This window comes from Podarcis erhardii (assembly GCF_964252035.2).
Source record: "Podarcis erhardii genome assembly, chromosome: 12".
Taxonomy (NCBI): domain Eukaryota; kingdom Metazoa; phylum Chordata; class Lepidosauria; order Squamata; family Lacertidae; genus Podarcis; species Podarcis erhardii.
The window spans coordinates 37,065,303-37,088,650 of NC_138513.1; the positions used below are offsets into that span (position 1 = coordinate 37,065,303).

General features: G+C 45.7%; 1 protein-coding gene across 1 annotated transcript; it reads right to left on the reverse strand.

The window, feature by feature from the left end:
* Positions 1 to 1,870: 1,870 nt before the first annotated feature.
* Positions 1,871 to 23,002, reverse strand: CMTM6 (CKLF like MARVEL transmembrane domain containing 6). Its single transcript, XM_081833902.1, has 5 exons — positions 21,992 to 23,002; positions 18,413 to 18,567; positions 7,560 to 7,736; positions 5,743 to 5,841; positions 1,871 to 3,372 (listed from the first exon to the last, which is right to left on the reverse strand). The coding sequence occupies exons 1-5, from the start codon at positions 22,173 to 22,175 to the stop codon at positions 3,229 to 3,231; spliced, it is 759 nt and encodes a 252-aa protein (XP_081690028.1). The 5' UTR covers positions 22,176 to 23,002; the 3' UTR covers positions 1,871 to 3,228.
* Positions 23,003 to 23,348: the final 346 nt, after the last annotated feature.

Here is a 23,348-nt window from a genome sequence, read left to right on the forward strand (position 1 = left end):
GTGGTGCCAATTAGGGCATCTCATATTTCACCGTTTTGCAGAAACTTACTATGACAGCAAACAGAAATTTACCGCACAACCCTATGCAAACTTACTCAGAAGCAGGCTCCACAGCGTTCAGTAGGGTTTACTCCCAGGTAATTGGGTACAGAATTGCAGCCCTAGTCTCCCTTTATATGCTTAGTAGAAACAAGCTGCCTCCTAACAGCTTTCACAATTCTTCCCCCAAACCCCCCATAGTTTAGGGCACTATAGAAAGGAAACGGCATAATTGCATCCCAGCCCCTCAAGATAACTCCCAACGACACAAACATCGGAAAGGGAAAGGGGATATTTGACAAATGAAGCTTGAGGTCAGTTGCCTCTAACTCTTTGCTCAAAGACAATTCCAATTAATACATGAGAGATTGTGGAGGATAGAGCTATCAGTGGCTACCAGCCCTGACAGTTCTCCCTCCACTGTCAGAGGCATTATGCATCTTTATACTAGTTGCTGGAAACAGCAGAAGAGGAGAGAGCTGTTATGCTCAGATCCTGCTTGTGGGCTTCTCATTGGTAAAAAGGTAAAGGACCCCTGGACCATAGTCAAATGTGACTATGGGGTGCAGTGCTCATCTCGCTTTTGGGCTGAGGGAGCCAGTGTTTGTCCACAGACAGCTTTCTGGGTCATGTGGCCAGCAGGACTAAACCGCTACTGGCGCACAGAGGACCGTGATGAGTGCCAACGTGCACAGAAACACCATTCACCTTCCTGCCGCAGCCATACCTATTTATCTACTTGCACTGGTGTGCTTTCGAACTGCTAGGTTGGCAGGAGCTGGGACAGAGCAACGGGAGCTCGCTCCGTCAAGGGGATTCGAATCGCCGACCTTCTGAGCAGCAAGCCCAAGAGGCTCAGTGGTTTAGACCACAGTGACACCTGTGTCTAGTTGGCTACTGTGAGAACAGGATGCTGGACTAGATGGGCTACTGGTCTGATACAGAAGGTGGTTCTTATATGTTCCTATTTCACTGTACAACCCAAATACTCTTCCTTTAAAAACAAGAAGTCCTATTCTATTCAAAAATACCACAAATATGTTACAACGGCATCCCTTTTCTACTTTCAAGGCTGCAGGCTCTGTCCTGGCAGAGTGGGGGGGGGGGGAGAGGAGTTGTATTAGCATTTCACACCAGGAAGATGTGGAAACCTCACAACAGGTTACAGTCATACCTTGGAAGCCGAACGGAATCCGTTCCGGAAGTCCATTTGACTTCCAAAACATTCGAAAACTAAAGCGCAGCTTCTGACTGGCTGCAGGAAGCTCCTGCAGCCTTGAAAGTAGAAAAGGGATGCCGTTGTAACGGAAGCCCTGTTGGAAGTTTGGCTTCCAAAAGAACGTTTGAAAACCGGAACAGTCACTTCCAGGTTTCGATCGTTTGGGAGCCAAAACGTTCGAGAACTAGGCTATTCGACTTCCAAGGTAAGACTGTATTTTGCATTGCCTCGCTAGCTGTCACATGTAGGCTGTTTTTAAAAAAATATTATTATTACTTGCAAAACAAACAAAAGCCAGAACATTTCACTGCATTCTTATCCCTATATTGGCATTATGTGTGGCCTGCTTGGAGACTCCCTAAATGAAGTCACATTTCTGGGCTTTGATCATTATGCACCACCTTGACTATGATTCCTTCTACACATCAATGAAACTCTTGGGAGTCAATGTGGGCTGCAACATCTTGAGCAGCAGCTATTGGTTAACTTCCTGTCACCAACAGCACACCCACCCCTGCCCCAAAGTCTTCCACAGTCTGCAATATTTCATTCATAAACAGGAGAAGCTGCACACGCAATTGACTACACAAAATAAATAGCCCGAAAGCATCGCACTATTAAATGTTTTATGAATAAGATTGGAGGCAACAAGTGTTGCTCTTCATACTTCCTCAACACATGAGCCAAGCCCTTTTTATATTAATACAATCTCCTTTTAAAATTTCAGGCAGCTTGTTACAGTTTTAAAGTTGTTTCCTCTTGGCTGACTGCTTCTTTGTGTCTACTTAAAATTGTAACAGCTCTTTCAGAGTCCTGAACACACAGCGAATGCAGATGTCTACATACTGCATGGTACATAATTTAAACCCGGACTTAAAAGACACACGAACACACAGAAATAAAATAAGCTGTATATACTGCTATGTTACAAAATGGCATAAGACCATATGGACAGTATCGATTATTACTATCATGAAAAAATCATATACATCAATAGCAACATGAATTATGCAATCAGGAAAAAAACCACCCACACATGCCAGGGAATCCCATGATTTTCACATGTATAAAAAAAATATTTAGAGGGGGAAAAACCTTCAGTAGAGAATGCTACTCCCCAATGGGGTCAGAATGCTGATTAACTATTGGGGTGGGAATCAAATCAAACAACTGTAATCCTGAATAGAGGAAACTCTATGCTGCAACACTATGTTGCAGGCCCCCAGCTACATTATAAAAACCTTATTCTCAAAATGCCAGCAGTAAAAACCCAAAGTTTATGGGCAGGGAGATGAACATGATTTTAGGAGGGGAAAACAATGATCCCTTAGGTAAAGAATTGGGACCACATCCTGGTGTGTGTGTGTGTGTGTGTGTGTGTGTGTGTGTGTAAGAGAGCGAGAGAGAGTGCCTACTGATTTTCACACGAGGATACTCCATAGGCCACACAATATCTAATTTCCTGTCTTTGTTTTTATTTCTCAATTTCCTAGTTTTTCCTATATAAAAACATGAAATGTATCCCTTCTGTGATTAATATGGGCAGAAACCTCCCACTATCCCTTTCTCTTCAGCTATAATCCCATCCCACCCCCTTCATTATTGGGGCCTTACGAAACTAATTTTATTCTGAACTTGAACCATTTTTCACCTGTCGAAAATTTTATTCTGGAAGAAGCAAAACCCAATTATTTCACGATCCTATCGCAAGTTTCCCTTGCCTACTTGCATACAAATGAGTGTGCAATTGCACAAAATCAAGTGCTTCTTGGAGTGTGTGTGGGGAAAAAGAAGCCCACAATTCTCGAACTATTTATGTGTGGGAACTGTGCAAAGACGCAGCACTAGGACGGCGAGTTGAAAACTGAAACGAAATTTAACTATCTGGGCATTCTTTAAAAGGCAGAATCATTCCAGCTTCACTCGGCATCTGGTAATAACAATAAGGGATGGTTTAGACCTCAGACTTGCTAGTTATTCAATGGCTGATTCTCTGTCGGATTCAGTGTATTGGCTGGGTTTTCTGTCTTTCTCTCCTCTTTCGCCTTACGTCTCTTCAGATACATCAGAACAGCGTCCACACAAAACGTTATTGTTGCGAGAAAGCCGAATACCTGTTAAACAAAGGGTGAGAAGAGTCTATATACACATAAATAAACTTCAACTCAGATTCAAAAGTATACAAGAATAGCCTGATTATCTCCAGGTACATTTTCCTGTTGGTCTCTATAAAAAAAGGGGTGGGATTCTGGGCCTTATGACTCTTCCCCTGCTCAGCCACACCCCTCCCTGGCCCTCCTTTGCACCCTCCTTAAGTGCTTTTGCCTGGCTGGACTGTGCCCTTCAACTCTGATAACGCTTGCCTAGATGAAGGATAGAGAGGGATGTGTGAGTTTCTACCAGTCTCCTATGCAAAACATAAAGCATTCAATGCTCCATCTACTTTGGCTCTGGCTCCACCCACCACGGACACATGAGCCACCAAAACGTTGCCCAGAAAAAGATGTAGCCCTTTTCCCATCCCTGCTATAAAACTTGCCAATGATGAATGCTGAAAGGCACTTTGCGGGTTGTGAAAAATGTGAAGTGAAAAATGAAAGTGTTTGTGAAAAATGAAAGTGTTTGGAACTACTACCAATAGGCAGTGAAAACTAAGAGAATGAGATGAGAGTAGGAGGCCCAGTAAGACATCCAGGAATAAAACAAGAGGAAACCGGCTGGTCCATATATCTCCAATCCCTAATAAAAAGATCATAGATGTAGCTGGTGCCTACTAAGTCACAGTTTTGTGGCAGCCCCAGCTTTGGCAATCCCTACACAGCCATATGTTGCACCGTCTGATGGAGTGTGAGCTGCAGAAAAGTGTGCGGCTCTATGCTACCGTAAAGACATTGTGCGATTTGGAAGCTCTTTTCCAAATGCAAACACTAGAAAGGTAAAAGGACCCCTGACAATTAGGTCCAGTCGTGACCGACTCTGGGGTTGCGGCGCTCATCTCGCTTTATTGGTCGAGGGAGCCGGGTCATGTGGCCAGCATGACTAAGCCGCTTCTGGCAAACCAGAGCAGCACACGGAAACGCCATTTACCTTCCCGCTGGAGCGGTACCTATTTATCTACTTGCACTTTGACATGCTTTCGAACTGCTAGGTTGGCAGGAGCAGGGACTGAGCAACAGGAGCTCACTCCGTCGCAAGGATTCAAACTGCTGACCTTCTGATCGGCAAGTCCTAGGCTCTGTGGTTTAACCCACAGCGCCACCCGTGTCCCTAATGCAAACACTACTAACTTCCTAAAGCAGGGTACCAACCCTCCAACTCACCAGCACAGTGCATCTGGCGTATGTTGAGCTAGTCTGAAAGCATTGGGGGTTTTTTTTGCTACTGCAGTGCTGCATTTCCACTTGTATTTATTTCCACAAGTGCATTCTGTGCTTCTGCCAGTGCACCTCCCTTCAACACATTGTTTCATTTGGTTTATTTCCTGGCTTTTCACAGTGCAGCACCTGTCAAAAGCTTTGAGCATCCTGTCTGCATTATCATCTTCTCATGATGATATGCACTTTGGGGGCAAGCTTAGATTTAAAAGCGTGGTGCAGCAGTCTGGCACACAGCCAGATGGGTGTGCACTGGTTGTGGGCTGTGGGAAATTATTAAGAAGAAGAAAGGGGAAGAACCATTAAAAGGAAAGTGCATAAGAACATCAAGGCTAAATATTTTATTTAAATGGCAAGAGGAACTAGGAGGGAATGACCTAGTAGAAAATTTATAACTAGCACAACCTTTGTTCAAATGGCAGCACTGAAGGGAAATCATGGCAATTGTAATAACTATTCTCAGAGGTCCTCATTTTAGCACAAGAAAACAACTGGGATAAGACATGATGTTGTGGTGCAGGCTGTACAAAACAACTAGTGGTATTCATCATTTCACACACAAAATCCAGATGGGGTGAATTTTCCCTGAGCGTCAACAAGCCCCAATTTAGACTTTAAGATGTCTGAAGAAATCATTGCCCAAATCTTAAGTTGTCAGCCCTGGATAACATAACTCATAAAATGATCTGAGGCACTGATATTTTTCTTTTGTTACTAGATTCCCTGTAGAAAGAAAGGGTGCAGAGAGCAAGAATAACTGGTCTTTATCAAAAGGCAAGTATGTAGTGAACACCAAATTTAAAAATAACACCAAGATTACCCAGTTGGACAAGAGTTCTTCTTCCCAAATGGGCCAATAATCAGAGGCTTCGGGCAGAGGGGAAGCCACATGCGAGGAATGAAGGAATTTTCAATTGACTCTTAAAAGTTATTCCGCAGCAACTTTTTCACTAGGTCTTAACAGCCCCAGTAGCAGCAGTATCCTACTACGTTCTTTTTGCATCACCTATGCCACATCTTCCTATACATACAGAAGGGAAGGCCTGAAAATGCAAAACTGATTCCACACATGAGATATTGAACACAAATAATGAGGAGAAAAGTACTTACAATAGCAGCGGTTTCAGGGGGTGTATTATCGTTGGTTGCAGCAAACACAATTGAAGCTAGCAGGAAAAAGACCGCCACTATTGAAACAATCAAGAAATCCTACAAAAGAAAAAAAAAAGTGAAAGGTAGCTTCAGAGCTATTATTTATTCGTTGTTTTTTTGCTCCTCATTCCTAGCACACAACAAAAATTATAATGCATATAAATACTTCTATAATCTAGTACTATTGCACTTTTGATGCACGAAATGCCTCATCCTTTACCTTGCTGTCCCTCAAAGAAACCTGCCAAGGGAGATCACTAATATTCCCATTTTACAGATGGAAAGTGAAGTCAGGAGCTAATGACTTGCTCCGGGCAACTCAGTACATTTGTGGCTGAGTGCAATGTGAAACTGCATTCACCCAGCTCAAAGTGTGCCACTGTGACCAGTTCGTCATCCTTGCTTTCAAAGTAAAGCCCCTCTTGCCCTCCAACTATTTTAACTGTAAATGCTCAACAGAATCTCTTCCACCAACTGCAAAGACACCCAAACCAAGCTGAGAAAATTAGGAAGCAAAAACTTCAGTGCTGATGGTATTCATTAGGAAAATGTCAAAAGGAAGCTTGGATGTGAAAAATTTGTACTAGTAATGCATGGTAGTAAAGCATACTACTAAAGGCTACTAAGATGCTTTAAATGCATCTTAACTGGTAACCTCTGGAGATATAAAAAGCTTTTGCAAACCCATGCAAACAAAGGAACATGACACATGCTTGGCTTGTAAAGCAGAGAGTAGAGAACCTTAGGTACGGGTCGCGAAATGAAATGCCTGCTTCCCAGACCATACCCCCCGTCCTCTCTAGTTTTCCTGCCCGCCTTTGGGGCTTTTGCCTGGTTGGAATGTGTCTTTGAACTGTAACAATAATGCTTCTTGCTTGCATGAATGAAGGGTGGCGGTGTGTGCATTAGAAGCCCCTGGAATATCGCCTACTATGCAAAGGCCACATCGGTTGCTCCACCCAAAGTTGCCTCTAGCCACGCCATCCGCTAACATGTAGCTCCTGGAAGATTAACCCAGAAAGCGAAGTGGTCCTTGATTTGAAAAAGGACCCCCACCCTTAATATAGGCACTGCTACACATCTTGCCTGGGATGCAGGTGGCGCTGTGGTCTAAACCACTGAGCCTAGAGCTTGCTGATCAGAAGGTTGGCGGTTCAAATCCCCGTGACGGGGTGAATTCCCATTGCTTGGTCCCAGCTCCTGCCAACCTAGCAGTTCGAAAGCATGCCAAAAAGTGCAAGTAGATAACTAGGTACCGCCCTGACGGGAAGGTAAATGGTGTTTCTGTGCACTGCTCTGGTTTCACCAGAAGTGGCTTAGTCATGCTGGCCACATGACCCGGAAAAACTGTCTGCGGACAAATGTCGGCTCCCTCGGCCAGTAAAGCGAGATGAGCGCCGCAACCCCAGAGTCGTTCTCGACTGGACTTAACTGTCAGGGGTCCTTTACCTTTACCCATCTTGCCTAGTCATCCTAGCAGCGTCATTGTTCCACAGGCAACCCCCTGGGGTGGTGGCAATAGACCCTGTAAACATGAGCTGCCATCACTGTTCCTTGTCGGACAGGTTCTATGCCCTGCCCACCAGCTGACGTTCTCAGTAAGTTAGCATGACATGCTTAAATTTCCAATACACGTTTGGATTTTCCTAACTGCAACTTTTCCAGACTCCTCTAAGTGCTGAGGCAAGGCCATATTGACTAATCCTGAGCATGCCTATGGCTGTTAAAAATTATGATATGAAATCGTAACATATATAAAAAGCGGCTCCCTTTACCACATTTGCTACTTTCTCCTTCCCTGTCCTCTCGTACAAAGAAGTGCAATATGTAACCAGGATCGGGATATTCAAGAGGAAGGCACTGCAGCTGACAAATTCAAAGAAGTAAAGGCCACCGCAACTGCTGCAATGTTGCACGATTTCTTCACACAAGAAGGCTAGGAAGGACAGGACCTGTTGGAGAAGAAGAAGAAGAAGAAAACCACTGGCTGTTAGAACATCCCTTCAGCAGGAAGGCAGTTACCACGACTCAAGCACTATGTTTATGAAAGCACTTTTAAGATCTAGAATGCTTTGCAATCTTATCTCCTGCAACCTTGTGAGAAATGTTCTTTTAAAAGTTCCCATTTCACAGGACTTTAGCTGAACCAGAGACATTTGAGTCACACACGCTAGCATGCTTCTCGTTTGTATTAAAGCGTCCATTTCCCCGGCAACTGTAGGGGCAAACTGCAAAGTACCTCAAAGGTGCAGAAAACTAAATATGATGGCATGTGATTGCCAGCCAGTTTTGCAATGCATGTTTCTTGGGAATAGGAATCTCCACTGCAGGCAATTCTTGGTCTGAAGACTATTTTGACAATATTTATAAGTTACGGGAGAGTTTCTAAGATTCCCTGCTTTATCTGAAAACAAAGGAAAATGATGTTCATGTGTCTTTCCAAGAAACCTTGGGTAATGCCACACTGCTCCAGATTCTCATTTCCAGAAGTCAGCTGCATATGAATTCTTCCACTTATTGTCTGTCTCACTGCAGTCCATTTCCTGACTGCCTCTTGCCTTCGTCTCTCAATTGCTGAGGGAACAGGGGACAATATGACTCCTGCTTTGTTTTACTTTCAGTTTTTGCACTCTTTGTTTAAATACCAGCAATCACTGCTGCACAACAACAAAAAGAAGCACGTATAAAATTGTCCAACAGCTCTGCCTCAAAACAGATTTACTGTAGGTGATTAAATCCAAGCCTACACAGAAATAACATCAATTGGCCTTGCACAATAAATGTGCAAAGTAATCTGGAATCTGGTGAAATTCTAGAATGGATCAATTCCTTCTACTTGACACATATTTCAATGGCACAGAAGAGGGCATGAAAATACCCATACCCAATTTCTACTAAGCATCAAGTTTGTAGTATCAAAGTAAGATACTCCAGCGTAGGACTGACATTTTCCCAGCCCTGATTAGTGATGCTATGACTGAAGCAACAGCAGATATTCTCAAGAAATCAATGCACATGGATGATTGCTCTCAACTGTTCTTCCTAGAATGCAAGCTTCCAATTTCTTGCTCGTTAATGTGGCTGAAAATTAGCAGCAGCAGTGATATAATTAATACACCTTTGTCCATGTAGATAGAAATGGAACTGATGAAGAAGCCTCATGCACATGACCAATTTTGTTGGTTCCAACTCTTGACAAGTTATCAGAGCTGTCTGAGTATGCATCAGTACAGATCCTTCCTCCAGCAGTATACTTGGAGGCTGCCAAAACTACCTGCCAACTGTAAGCTCAATTAAGCTTGTGAAAAGCACAGATGCTCACTACTAGGCTCTTCCAGCTAAAAACTCAGCTGTCATGAATATTATCCACCTACCAGCTGAGCACTGCCTCACAAAGAGCCAGGGCTCAGTTGTAAAGTACAAGCTTGAAATACAAAAGGTCAAAGCTTCAATCTCTGGTATGCCCATGTAGGACTGGGAGAGGTGCTGGCCATACCCTGGTGAGCTGTTGCCAGTCCATGTGAATGATACAATGCTAGATAGACCAGTGGCTTGACCTCATATGGCACAGCTTCCTATATTCCTCTCCAGTATGCCAAGCCCATGCTTGATGTACAGTTCTCTGTAGTCAAGTTTTGGGTTTGGAAGGGCTAGTGAGAAGTACAATACCTACCAATTCCTGCTAGGAAGCACTGATACGGCCACACATCACCATACACCCATGTGTATGATGCAGAAAATTTATTTCCTGGTGATATGCAAACAGTATTGGTTACAGAAATGCATTTGCATGTACCACGGCTATACTGTGTGCAAAACCAGCGACACTTTCATACCACCAGATAAGAAGTGATTACACCATATACGGTGTCAATGGCTTTTCCTCCCTGGTAGTATTCAGTCTTGCAATTTAGAACAGAATTTATGCTTGCAAACGCAAAGCAAAAAACCCAAGAAGTCATCAACAACCAAAGATTGTTGGGAGACAGTCCTGTTGACAGATAGTGTCACCCAATGTAGAGTCAACGTAGACCCCGAGGGTCATCTTGTCCAACCCCCGGCAATGCAGGAATCTCAGCTAAAGCATCCATGGCTTAAAAACCTCGATGCAGCATCCTGTAGGGACAAAGAAATATAGGGACAATATTCCACACTTAGGAAGTTTGCACCTAGGAGGCCTTGAGTGACAAACTGCCCAGTGTAACTAATTGGCTGAGTTGCTGCTAGTTAGGAAGGTGTTCTTAACACCTTTAGGAGCCAGGAGATTAGGCTGGGTAGGTGCTAATTTTAAAAAATTGCTTGGTCCATTACTGCTAGCTGGAGTATGGTCTGCTCAGAGCATTGTGAACTGCGGGGCGAGTTCTGTAGTTTGGTTGCTTGGAAGTAAGGGCAACCAGAGAGGCTGTAAGTTTTAAAGTGACATACCCTGGAAGGTGGGGATGTGGGTGGCACTGTGGGTTAAACCACAGAGCCTAGGACTTGCCGATCAGAAGGTCAGCGGTTCGAATCCCTGCGACGGGGTGAACTCCTGTTGCTCGGTCTCTGCTCCTGCCAACCTAGCAGTTTGAAAGCACGTCAAAGTGCAAGTAGATAAATAGGTACTGCTCCGGCGGGCAGGTAAACGGCGTTTCCGTGCGCTGTTCTGTTTTGCCAGAAGTGGCTTAGTCATGCTGGCCACATGACCTGGAAGCTGTACACCGGCTCCCTCGGCCAATAAAGCGAGATGAGCGCCACAACCCCAGAGTCGGTCATGACTGGACCTAATGGTCAGGGGTCCCTTTACCTTTACCTTGGAAGGCAGACATACACTGCTTTATACAGTGTATATGTCAAGGAAAACAAAGAAGATTTTTCCTTACAGTCTGTGTCCAAAGTTAGCAAATACTTTGCATTTCATGGTGAAATGACCACGGCTTTCCTGCACTAAATAAAAAAATCAAAGTGAACACAAAGTTTAAATCTGAAACCACCACAGTATTGTGGGATTATTGGTTTCTTAAGTCATTTTGATTCTGGTAACTTACTGTAATGGGAAATATTCCATTCTCTCAAATGTAATTTTAAAAAAACGAATCCAAATCTAACAGATGGCTTTCCCCTTTCAAAGTGGGCTGTTCGCTTTCATTTATTTACCTTGTAAGTCCTCACATTTGGGAAATGACCGCCATCTACCAATTTCCTCAAAAAGGCAGCTATATTGAGACCATGCAAGTTTATTTAATATTGAAGCCACAGAAAGAGGGACATGCAGAAACACCACGGCAGTGTGGCGGCAAATGCACTAAGCAAGACCAGGAAGAAGGGTGTGGGATGGGAGAAAAAGAGATGCATTGTGTAAGCCGATTAGTTTGAAAACACCAGAATGAACTGGTCTCTGAAATTGCCTAATAACCACATTGCAAAATGAACCACATGCCAACACTATTTATCTACAAACAATTGCTGGTGGACAAAACAGGGCAGCAAAGAGTCACCAGCAACCAATTGTTCAGAAGCCAACAAACCAAATTCAACTTATGAATGCTGCACAGAGCTAAAGAAGCGGTTCAAAATTTTAGGCACCAGAACCACATTTTTAGGAGGCAAGTAGATCAGGCACTTAGCATATTTCTACACTGGGGGACAAGGATGAGCTGCATTTGCCCTGTACATAAAAGGGTTTATGTTAATATATTTAGGGTGGGGAACCTCAACAGAAAAGGGTCATAGCTTTCTTCAGAGCTCCTGAAATGTTAACGTATGGTATTAAGTTGCTTCACACAGGTAAAACAACTAGCTTCTTCATCACAAAAGCAAAAACTCTACTATTGTGTCAAACAAGCCCGCTTATCACTTGAGAGCTACAAACTCAGGAGAGACGTCTGGCCTGCGGAACAAGTCACTTGGAGGGATATTCCTGGAATATGTGGGGTTGGATTTGCCTTTTGATTTTGCCTGGCTTTGGGGTGAATGGGAGCTTGGTTGTTTTGAAGTTTAAAAGAAGTGTCCTTTGAGACACACCTGAAATCCCCAGAGCTGGAAACTATCATTTGTATCGCGCTGTGTAGCCTAGTGCTTCATGACAACTGGGAACTTCCCAGATGATATCCAATCCCTACCCTCCCAGCTATGGTCTTGAGGGTGGAGTCTTGCTGCACAGGAAGAAAATCATGTGGTAGAGTAATAGCCTTACTATTATTTCCAATATTCACTTATGAAAGCCTTCTGATCTAGCCTGGTTTCAGAACTGGATAAGTCTTGGTTGACCTGCCAGATTACCCTTATTAGAAGGCAACCGATGGGGAAGGCAGTGCAACACTTCTTTATCCTCCAGTGACTTTTGATACCATTGACCCTGGTATCTTACTGAACCAGCTTCTAGATCAGGCATAGGCAAACTCTGGCCCTCCAGATGTTTGGGACTACAATCCCCATAATCCCTGACCACTGGTCCTGTTAGCTAGGGATGATGGGAGTTGTAGTCCCAAACATCTGGAGGGCCAGAGTTTGCCTATGCCTGTTCTAGATCTATCACTGTGACCGGAGGCCCAAGTGGCCATGGTGACTGAAAGCATCTTCCACCAGCTTCAGCTGGTGGGATAACCTGGCACCAGTGGCCCAAGCACTGGTTACCAGTTGGGATTGCTCAGTCAGTACAGTATGCATTTCTTAATCCTGCATTGCACAGGGTTGGACCAGATTACCCTTGCGGTCCCTTCCAACACTAGAATTCTATGAAGACTAGATTACTGTAACATACTCTGTGTGGAGCTGCCCTTAAAAGTAGGTTTGGAAGCTGCAGGAACTGCAAAACACAGTAGATGAGGAGGGCAATCTTAATGCAAACATGCGTTATCACTTCTGAAAGAACTGCACCAGCTGCCAATTTATCACCAGGCCAAAGTATGAGGTTCTTTTGTTTAAAGCCGTAAACAATTTGGGAGGTGGATATTTGAAAGAACAACTTCTCCTATACAGACCTGTCCTTATTGATTTACAAAACATACTTAACATATCACAATTTCGGGGTGGGGAGAATATTAGAGCAGTTCACAACAATTATATATACAATAAAAAAAACCCACAAAACTATTGTTGCAGATTACCAGCTAGCTATTACATAATTATTATTTTTTCCTTAATTGATGGTGGTATTAAAAAGTTTTCATCAAATATTTAAAGATGAATGCAGAAGACGTGTACTTAATCTCTCCTGGAACAGCATTCCACACAATTATGCTAAGATCTCTGCATGAGGCCCCCTTGGTTGTGCCTCAGTCTGCTGGCATTTGTATTGAAAACCCTGGGGAGGAGCTGTTCCACTTTGGTGCACCCAGCCTTTGTTGGATCACCTCCCCTCTAAAATAAAAGCATTTTGATGATTGCTAAAGACCCTTCTGTTTACACAGGTATTTGCAGGCTGTGTTAATAATCGGGCTGTGTAGTATCTGGGTGGTCTGTTGTAGATTGTAGTGGTTCAATTAAGGCTAATATCAAAATGTTTTAAATTCGTAGAATCTTAGAACCTTCTGGCTGTTCCCTCGCTGCGAGAAGCCAAGTTACAGGGAACCATGCAGATAAGAGGGCCTTCTCGGTAGTGGCACCTGCCCTGTGGAACGCCCTCCCACAGATGTCAAAGAGAAAAACAACTACCAGATTTTTAGAAGACATCTGAAGGCAGCCCTGTTTAGGGAAGCTTTTAATGTTTAACAGACCACTGTATTTTAATACTTTGTTGGAAGCCACCCAGAGTGGCTGGGGAAACCCAGCCAGATGGGCGGGGTATATATATTTATTTATTATTATTAACATGAGGCTCAAAGCCATGACCCAGTGATTAATAGTATCATGCTCTACTGACTAAGCTATATCTATATAAAATACAGAAATTACAGTGGTGCCTCGCAAGACAAAAATAATTCATTCCGCGAGTCTCTTCGTCTAGCGGTTTTTTCGTCTTGCGAAGCAACCCTATTAGTGGCTTAGCGGATTAGCGCTATTAGCGGCTTAGAAAAAGGGGGGGAAAGGGAAAAAACTCGCAAGACCTTTTCGTCTTGCGAAGCAAGCCCATAGGGAAATTCGTCTTGCGAAGCGCCTCGAAAAACGGAAAACCCTTTCGTCTAGCGAGTTTATCGTCTTGCGAGGCATTCGTCTTGCGGGGCACCACTGTACTGTGCTGGCCTGGAGTTGAAGCAGAATGCATTTCCCCTGTGACAAAAAGTGTATCAAGTGGTGAGGAAATCTGCTTTACTTGTATCAGAAGTGCTGCCTTGAAAAGAAACATCTAGATCAGTGTTTCCCAACCGGTGTTCCGCGGCGACGTTGCCTGGTGTGCCGTGGGAGGGAGGCGGGCGAGAGCGCAAGGCTTGGGGCGGCAGCTGGCAGCGCGGAGCACGGGGCGCCCTTCGGAGGGCTCCGCGTGCTTCGGGCAACAGGCTGCCGCCCCAAGCCTTGCGCGCCCGGCGGGAGCTCCTGCCAGGCGCGCAAGGCTTGCAGACACTCGCCCGAAGCACGGGGAGCCCTCCGGAGGGCTCCCTGTGCTTCGGGCAACAGGCTGCCGCCTCAAGCCTTGCGCGCCCGGCGGGAGCTCCTGCCAGGCGCGCAAGGCTTGCAGACACTCGCCCGAAGCACGGGGAGCCCTCCGGAGGGCTCCCTGTGCTTCGGGCAACAGGCTGCCGCCCCAAGCCTTGCGCGCCCGGCGGGAGCTCCTGCCGGGCGCGCAAGCCTTGCAGACACTCGCCTGAAGCACGGGGAGCCCTCCGGAGGGCTCCCTGTGCTTCGGGCAACAGGCTGCCGCCCCAAGCCTTGCGCGCCCGGCGGGAGCTCCGCGCGGGGCAGACATCTGCAGCTTAGGGAGCCCTGCAGGACTTCCCCGCAGGGCTCTCCAAGCTGCGGATAGCAGCCTGCTGCCCCGCACGAGGGGCGCTCTTAAGCAGAGCGCCCCTCGCGCGGGGCAGACATCTGCAGCTTGGGGAGCCCTGCAGGACTTCCCCGCAGGGCTCTCCAAGCTGCGGATAGCAGCCTGCTGCCCCGCACGAGGGGTGCTCTTAAGCAGAGCGCCCCTCGCGCGGGGCAGACATCTGCAGCTTGGGGAGCCCTGCAGGACTTCCCCGCAGGGCTTTCCAAGCTGCGGATAGCAGCCTGCTGCCCCCCACGAGGGGTGCTCTTAAGCAGAGCGCCCCTTGGGCGGGGCAGACATCTGCAGCTTGGGGAGCCCTGCAGGACTTCCCCGCAGGGCTCTCCAAGCTGCGGATAGCAGCCTGCTGCCCCGCACGAGGGGTGCTCTTAAGCAGAGCGCCCCTTGGGCGGGGCAGACATCTGCAGCTTGGGGAGCCCTGCAGGACTTCCCCGCAGGGCTTTCCAAGCTGCGGATAGCAGCCTGCTGCCCCGCACGAGGGGTGCTCTTAAGCAGAGCGCTCCTTGGGCGGGGCAGACATCTGCAGCTTGGGGAGCCCTGCCGGACTTCCCCGCAGGGCTCTCCGAGCTGCAGATAGCAGCCTGCTGCCCTGCACGAGGGGCGCTCTTAAGCAGAGCGCCCCTCGCGCGGGGCAGACATTCACAGCTTGGAGAGCCCTGCAGGACTTCCCCGCAGGGCTTTCCAAGCTGCGGATAGCAGCCTGCTGCCCCGGACCTGTCCTGAAGGCTTGCAGCGGGAGGAGGGCTTTCCTCCCCACCGCCAACATTCAGAATGCTGTTCTGAATGTTGGCGGTGGGGAGGAAAAACCCTCCTCCCACCGCAAGCCCCGGGAAGAGAGGAGAAGCTGTGCGCCTTCTCTTCTGTTCCCGGACCTCCCACCGCAAGCCTTCAGGACAGGTCCCAGAACAGAGGGGAAGGTGCGCAGCTTCTCCTCTGTTCCCGGGGCTTGCGGTGGGAGGAGGGTTCCCCGCTGTCCCGGAGATTTCCCTATGGGCTTTCGTCTTGCGAAGCAAGCCCATAGGGAAATTCGTCTTGCGAAGCCGCTAAAAAATCGGAAAACCCTTTCGTCTTGCGGGTTTTTCGTTTAGCGAGGCATTCGTCTTGCGGGGCACCACTGTACTTTATATATAGTCAATATAGGCACAGAGTTAATTTTTTAAACATTTTCTAATGGTGGTGTGCCTCGAGATTTTTTTCATGAAACAAGTGTGCCTTTGCCCAAAAAAGGTTGGGAAACACTGATCTAGATCACTCCCAACTTAAGATACTAATTTTAATAAAGACAAAAACTGTAGTAAGTAGCAACTTCCAAAGAGTGTAGCCATATTAGTCAGAAGCCATGAAAACTATGTAGAGATTTGTGGCAATTTAAAGGCTAATGGATTCATTCTAGCATAAAAGTCTGTGGAATAGAGAGGACTTCATTAGATACAAGAGGTGTTATCTTTAGTTGGCAGGTGCATTAGGCATGCTTGTGTGCATATAGAATATAATATATAATATATATATGGGGGGGGGGACAATGTACAGTCGTACCTTGGATGTCGAACGCCCCAGAACTCATACATTTCAGCTCCCAAAGGATCGAAAGCCGGAAGTGAGTGTTTCGAATGATTTTTGGAAGCCGAACGTCCGGCGTGGCTTCCCATTGGCTGCAGGATGGTCCTGTAGTCAATTGGAAGCCGTGGCTTGGTTTTCGAACAGCTCCAGAAGTCGAATGGACTCCTGAAACGCATTCTGTTCGAGAACCAAGGTACGGCTGTATATGTGTGTGTTATACCTGCCATCTGATGAAAACAGTTCCTGCATCTGATGAAGTGGATGGACTCACTCTAGTCCACAAAAGCTTATGCCATCATAAACGAACCTTTAAGGTGCCACAAGGCTATGCTGCACATAGGAAGAGTAGCAATTAAGAAATCAAGCACTACTGCGGGAACAAAAAACAAAAAATTCATTGTGGCTTTCATACAGACCATGCTACATGTCTACCGGACATTTCAGGTGGAAAAATGCATGCTAGTGGGGAGGGCTGTAAAAATCTCCCAGCTTTCCATGCTGTGCTTTGAACACCATACCACTCTCTGAGATTCAGCTAGGGATGGAGCGAGCAATTCTAAGCAGGCAAACCGATCAGTAAAGAACAATGAGACACATACCAAGCCAAAGCAATGGGCCCAAGGCAGTTTCTTCTGCTCTTAAAAAGCACCAAATTAAGCCACCTGTGTTTAGGTGACAAATATAACTTCTGCTCATACAGCCGTGTTTCCCTCATCAAATCAACAACACATGTACACAGGAACCCTATATGAAAAGTGCCCAGGCTAGCTCAGTTGGTCAGAGCATGGTGCTGATAAAGCCAAGGTTGCAGGTTTGATTCCTGTATGGAACAGCTGCATATTCCTGCATTGCAGGCGTTTGGACTAGATGATCCTCAGGGTTCCTTCCAACCCTACAGTTCTATGACTGTGATTCTACTGCTGCTGAAGTTGGTAGAGCATGAGACTCTTAACCTAAGGGACGCGAGTTCAAGCCCCACGTTGGGCAAAAGATTCCTGCATTGAAGGGTTAGATTCCTGGGTTAGATGGCCTTTTTGGTCCCTACCAACACTGCAATTCTATGACCCTATAGATGTGTGTTTGTATGAAAGGTGCCACACTATACTCCTCCCTGGGCATAACCGGGCGGGGCAGCTGCCCCTCCCCAAATAAATAAATAAAAATACTTAACTAATTGACCAATCACATCACAGATAGCTCCATTCTGCTCTCCGTAACATAAATCGAGGCTGTGCCCATGCATTTCCACCCCCCCCAGCCCCGTGCCACAATAGGAGAGTTTGCCCAGTGTTTCTCAAACCTGGGTGTTGTTGGACTACAATTCCCATCATCCCTAGCTAGCAGGTCCAGCAGCCAGAGATGATGAGAGTTGTAGTCCAACGACGGCAGGAAGACAACCCCACCCCGTTTGAGAAACACTGGGCAAACTTGTTGTTGGACTACAACTCCCATCATCCCTAGCCAGCGGTCAGGGATGGTGGAAGTTGTAGTCCAACAACAACGGGAGGACACCCCCCCCCCTTTAAGAAACACCGGGCCAACGTGTTTCACTACAACTCCCATCATCCCTAGCTAGCAGGTCCAGTGGTAAGGGATGATGGGAGTTGTAGTCCAACAACGGCAGAAGACTCCCTTTGAGAAAACCCTGTTGCACTACAACTCCCATCATCCCTAGCTAGCGGGCCCAGCGGTATGGCATGATGGGAGTTGTAGTCCAACGACAGCCAGCGCCCTGAGCTGAGAAACAATGGCCTGAGCGTTTGCGGGTTCCCCTTCCAAGCACGCCTCGAGGACCCTAAAACGCCGGCAGCGAGCGAGCCAAGGGCGGAGCTCGGAGGACGCCAAGCGCCAGGGCCGCTCTTCCTTCCTCGTCCCGAGGCGAAGAAAGCGGCACCTGCTGCTGCTGCTGCTGCAGCGCCGCCATGAGGCCGGGCGGACTCTCCTCTCGGCTCCGCCGCAAGACCCGAGCTTGGGAGGCGGGCTAAGAGGCCGGCTAGCAGTCCCGAAGCCCCTCACTGCTGTGGGCCTGGCCGTGCTCGGCTCCCTCCCTTTCCCCAGCGTGTTGCGTGTGTTTAATCCCTCCCTCCCTCAGCCTCGGCTAGGCGGGAAAGCAGCCCTGGCTGAGGGGAAAGGGAAGAGCAGGGCCGCCCTCCCTCCCGCCCTCCGACTCACCAGCTGCGAGGCCTTCAGCGCCAGCCGCCGCGCTCCCAAGTTGTCGGCGGTGCAGCCGGTGCAGCGGGGGCCCTTCCCCGGCGGCTGCTCGGCGGGGACGGTGGTGTCGGCGTAGACCGGCGCCCCGTTCTCCATGGCCGCGAAGGGAGTAGGCCCTGCGAGGAAAACGAAAGGGAAAGGCGGCCTCCGCTTCAGCTTCAGGGGGAGTTGTCCCCAGACAGGGCCGGGCGCCAAGGCCTCGAGGAAGGAGGAGGAGGAGGAGGGCCGTCGAAATTTCCCCGCCTTTTTTCTTCTCCTCTCGCGGAAGGAGGTGAATCCGGTCGCCTATCAGGAGAAACAGGGCCTTTGCCTCAGACCCGGCGGCCAAATTCACCTCACGGCGTTTCACCGTGTTCATTTATTGCCCTGAAGCATTGAGGAGCGGGCTCCAAGCGCCGCCCTCTTGCCGTTGGCAAGCCCTCCCTGCATACCGAATAAATTGGCTTTTTTTTTTTCTTTCCCAAGAGACGAACCCGCCAAATAAGTTGCATTATTAACATAAAACTGCAAAGCCCAGCTGCCACATAATAGGCAGCTTTTCTTAGTTCCTCTGAACTCTTCATCAGGCTGGATGTTAAGCAAAGGGAAGGGGGGGGGAGAGAGGAAAAGGCTGGATTTTGGTATTGAGGCCATTATAGCTGTTTTGGTCAAAAAATCATTTTTGTTGCTTAGTCTTAGAAGGGGTGTGGCTTGTGTTCAAGAAGCCCCACACTTAATAATTCTTCCACTACATTTATTGCTTGTAATTCACAGTTTACACCCCACACTGACCGCCACAGCAAAGGTATTTTTAAAATGGATAGAGCAGGTTATGTAAGTAATGGCAAAGTGTGTTTCAAAGGACAGACTGTACACACCGCTTAAAAAAGGGTGTTGCTAATAATAATATTTATTTATTTATTTATTTATTTATTTATTTATTTATACATACCCCGCCCATCTGGCTGGGTTTCCCCAGCCACTCTGGGCTGCTCCCAACCGAAAATTAAAAGCACGGTAAAATATCAAACATTAAAAACGTCTGAAGAGGTTTGAGCCCCTGCATTTGGCAAAATAGAGCTCTATCCCCACAGTACCCACAAAAAAAGTTAAGCAGCAGATGTCTCCAATGAAACAGCGACAATTCTATATTTCTAGCCACTATCAGAACTTATGCCTGCTATTGACATTGCAGTTTAACATGACTCTTCCTCTTTCCATTTCATAGAATTGTTGAATCTGAAGGGATCCCAAGGGCCATCTAGTCCAACTGCAGTGCAGGAATCTTTATGCCCAATGTGTGGCTCAAATCCAAGACCCTGAGATTAAGAGTCTCTTTAAGGGACCCCCTCAGGCAATGGCTATTTCTGCCAGTGTAGCTAAGCCTCATGCACAGAAAACCTGGGTGGGAAGCCTGGGCGCTCCATATGTTGTGATCTCCAACTCCCATAATCATCCTGGAACATTGTCCATGCTAGTTGAGGCTGACAGGGTGAGAAAGTCCAATAACCAGTGTTTCCCCCTCCTGCTTTAAGAGGTGGCACAGATGTTAAAGAGGGTAAGGGCTCCAGATGACCTGTTTATTGTGTGTACTTCTGTACAATAGAGTATTGAACTTTTTTTCAATGTGATTTACTTTCAGGTAAATATGTGCAGAACTGTAGCACTAGAAGATTAGTGTCATGCATCACAAAGCTATGGGGATCAATGCATCCTTCCAACTCTCACAATTATATTTGAATCCTGAAAACATGCTACAGGAAACCTAATCTACATTATTTGACCTTTTTTTCTTTAAGCCTACTCAAAAGTGTGCTACCTCCCCCTTGTGGACATCTATATGAAGTACCAACACATTTTCTTTCTATATTTTAATGTATGTCAATTTATACCCTAGGGCAAGGGTTGTCAACCTGGTCCCTACCATCCACTAGTGGGTGTTTCAGGATTCTAGGTGGGCAGTAGGGGATTCTACGGCACAAGTTGAATCCTCCTTCCATCGAGCACTGGTGGGCGGTAAGGAAATTTTACCATCAAGAAAAATGCATTAGTGGGCAGTAGGTATAAAAAGGTTGAGTACCCCTGCCCTAAGGGGTATGGGGCACCAGGCCAAAATGTACAAGAGAAGACTGAATTTGTACATAAAGACAGTAAAGCAAGTGGTAACACCTTCCGTGTAGTTATCTCTCATACTATCTGAGCAGCTTATTTTTGTGTGGAAGTTGTTGCAACATTGGGTCAAAATGGAAATTGCAGGATGTTTAAGAAATAAATGCAGAAACTTGCTGCAAACAGAGGAAAAAGTTGTTTAACACACACACACACCCCGTGAGTGGGGGATGTGTGTGCATGGGTTTCCTCCAGCCTCAATACTAGGTGAGAAACTCTTGTTTAGCATTATTTTAAATAATAAAGCTTCCCTTTCTTGATAGGGTGTAGTGTAAACAAGGAGATGACAAGTGTGTGAGAGAAGAATAAAATATTAAGTCATGATATCTGCCAGAGAGCTCAAATTAATTTTAGAGTCATTACATGATTTAGGAATATAAACTAATGACTAAGGCTATAATCCTATACCTTAGCAGTGGGCCTCCAGCCCATGGGTTTAATTACCGTAAGTCTGCCAGCCCATTTCCACCAAACCACACTAGCTGCCTTACATTTGATGACATATATGATGATAGCAATGAGACAGGAAAAGATGCAGCTGGACCAAAACTTCAGGCACAGCTGACCCGCAGTGGCTACAAAGCCCTGTGCAAAGCAGATTGTCAGGTCTTGTGGAGCTCCATGCACAGTGCTTTGCGAGACTCAACAATTTGCAGGCTGTACCTTTGCCTGCATGTTCAAACCATGAACAGTAATTGGGCACTGCAGGTAATTCTAAGAAAACGTCATTATGAGTATAGAATATGCTTTGGGGGAAATTCCAGTAGTTAAAAGAAATACTAATTTAGATGTTATTTGTCAAGTGCATTTTCTGTTAGTAGTATATCACACTGTTTCTGAATTTATGCATATATTTATGCAACAACTATGGTTTAATGCAAATTATTAGTGTGCCAGTTCATGGTGCTCAATAACTCCCAGGGTAATATTCCCCACTCCTCCTCCTCCTGCTGTGCCATAGACAAAACAAGCCAAGTCTGGCTCATCATGTCATCCAAACCCAAGCTAGTTTGTTTTCCCCAAATAAATCATGAGCAGCAAGCTAATAACAAACCTTGTTTACTTCTCATGACTTCTTGGGAGAAAACAGAACTGAAGCCCAAGATCAGACAAGTCAGACACTGGCTTGTTTCGTCCACAGTGCAGCAGGAGAAAGGGACAAGTTATGGGAATTTCTGAGCAGTGTGCACGTTAAGCTATGGTTTAATGTTATGTACAAAAAGTTGGAAGGGAGTTTCGTGTCAGTACATCAATAAGGGGGGACGGGACCACTTGTATGTTTTTCACCTTGCAAAATATGGACCTAAATTTTCCTGTACTTTTTCTACAATGCAAGACGCTAATGATAACGAGTAAAAAAACACTGAATGCAACAGTTAGACTCCAGCCTACCTGAAAAGATGCTTCTGCCATTATATCTCACTGTGACCTTTGATTCTGAACTATTTGACACAAACCACGTGCAAAATTCAAATGAAGAGGGAATGGATAATGACATTTTCAGTGATGGTTCCACAATTATATTTTCCCCTGGTAACTCCACAATCATCTCTTTCCCTGGTAGCTCCACAATCATCTCTTTCTCTGGAAGGCAGATAGAGCACAATCTAAAACTATGCTAGGCTTCACCAGCACTTAGTGTAGACAATTAAGCTTGATATATTTTACATTTGTATGCTACCCATTCTTTTACTCATTTCATGATGTTGCTATCTGCGTCATGCTCCCTCATATTTCCTCCCCTCCAGCTTCTTGTGTAGGATGGGTAGCTGACAAAGTAAAAGTGCTTCTGGCACCTTTTTGTCCTTTCAAAGCTTTTATTGCTATTAAAAAAGCACTTTACACCAGCAGAGAGAAATATATCTGCCTATACTTTTGTGTGCAAGAGGGATACTTTCTTATGAACTCCACAGTGTGTAATATATATCTTAAATCATTTGTTTAGTGTCTTTAGATAAGCCATTTCATATATTATTATGTGAACAGTAAAGATACCTTCTACGACGCGTAAGAATTACAAATATATTAAACAAACAATTCAACTCTGGGATACAAAGTAACTGAAATAAAGATACGTTACTTACCGCATCAGTAGCATATACTCATGCACATCTTAAATACACTCAAATAGTTCGCTGTGTTACATAGTAGTAATCTGTTCAAAAGTACAATTTGTGCCATGCATGTGATTGGAAATGAAAGCTTTGTAGAGTTGCTCCTTTCATACAGTTGCTCCTTGTCATGTTAAGCATTCAGTCAAGAAAGTTAGATCTAAATGATGTAAAATACTACAACCATCAAGTAGTTGTGGAACTCCTTAAGGTCTCTCAGAAAGGAATTTTTTTTGAGGGGGACAGAATTTCAATCCAGAGAGCTTTACATTGATAAAACTATTCTAATAATAATAATAATAATAATAATAATAATAATAATAATACTGCTGCAAAGAAGAGTGCCCCAAAGTAGACTACTAACTTTTCAAGCAACATTGGCCCAAGAATGTAGACGTTCTACACTAGAAAAGTTTCCTATTTTTTGGAAGTTTTAAAAGCAGCACTTTCAAGTTTGCTATACTGTTCACATATTCATGTTTATTCCATGTTTATTTTCTGTTCAAAGAAAGAAGCTCAAAGTATTCATAAACACATGGCTCTACTTACAGATCATTGCCAATCTATGTGCAAGCGTGTTTTGGACTTGTTTCTTTGTTCAGCATCCTTACATGCTACATGGCTTTTGAAAGTGAGGG

Excerpts from the sequence above, each read along its gene's own strand:
- CMTM6 (XM_081833902.1), bottom strand. The coding sequence starts at position 22,175 with ATGATTGTGGAGCTACCAGGGAAAGAGATGATTGTGGAGTTACCAGGG. Across the intron at positions 18,568-21,991 it reads TGGCAGAAGCATCTTTTCAG|GGCCTACTCCCTTCGCGGCC; the intron begins GTAGGCTGGAGT and ends TTTTCCTCGCAG. Across the intron at positions 7,737-18,412 it reads CGCTGAAGGCCTCGCAGCTG|GTCCTGTCCTTCCTAGCCTT; the intron begins GTGAGTCGGAGG and ends CTTCTCCAACAG.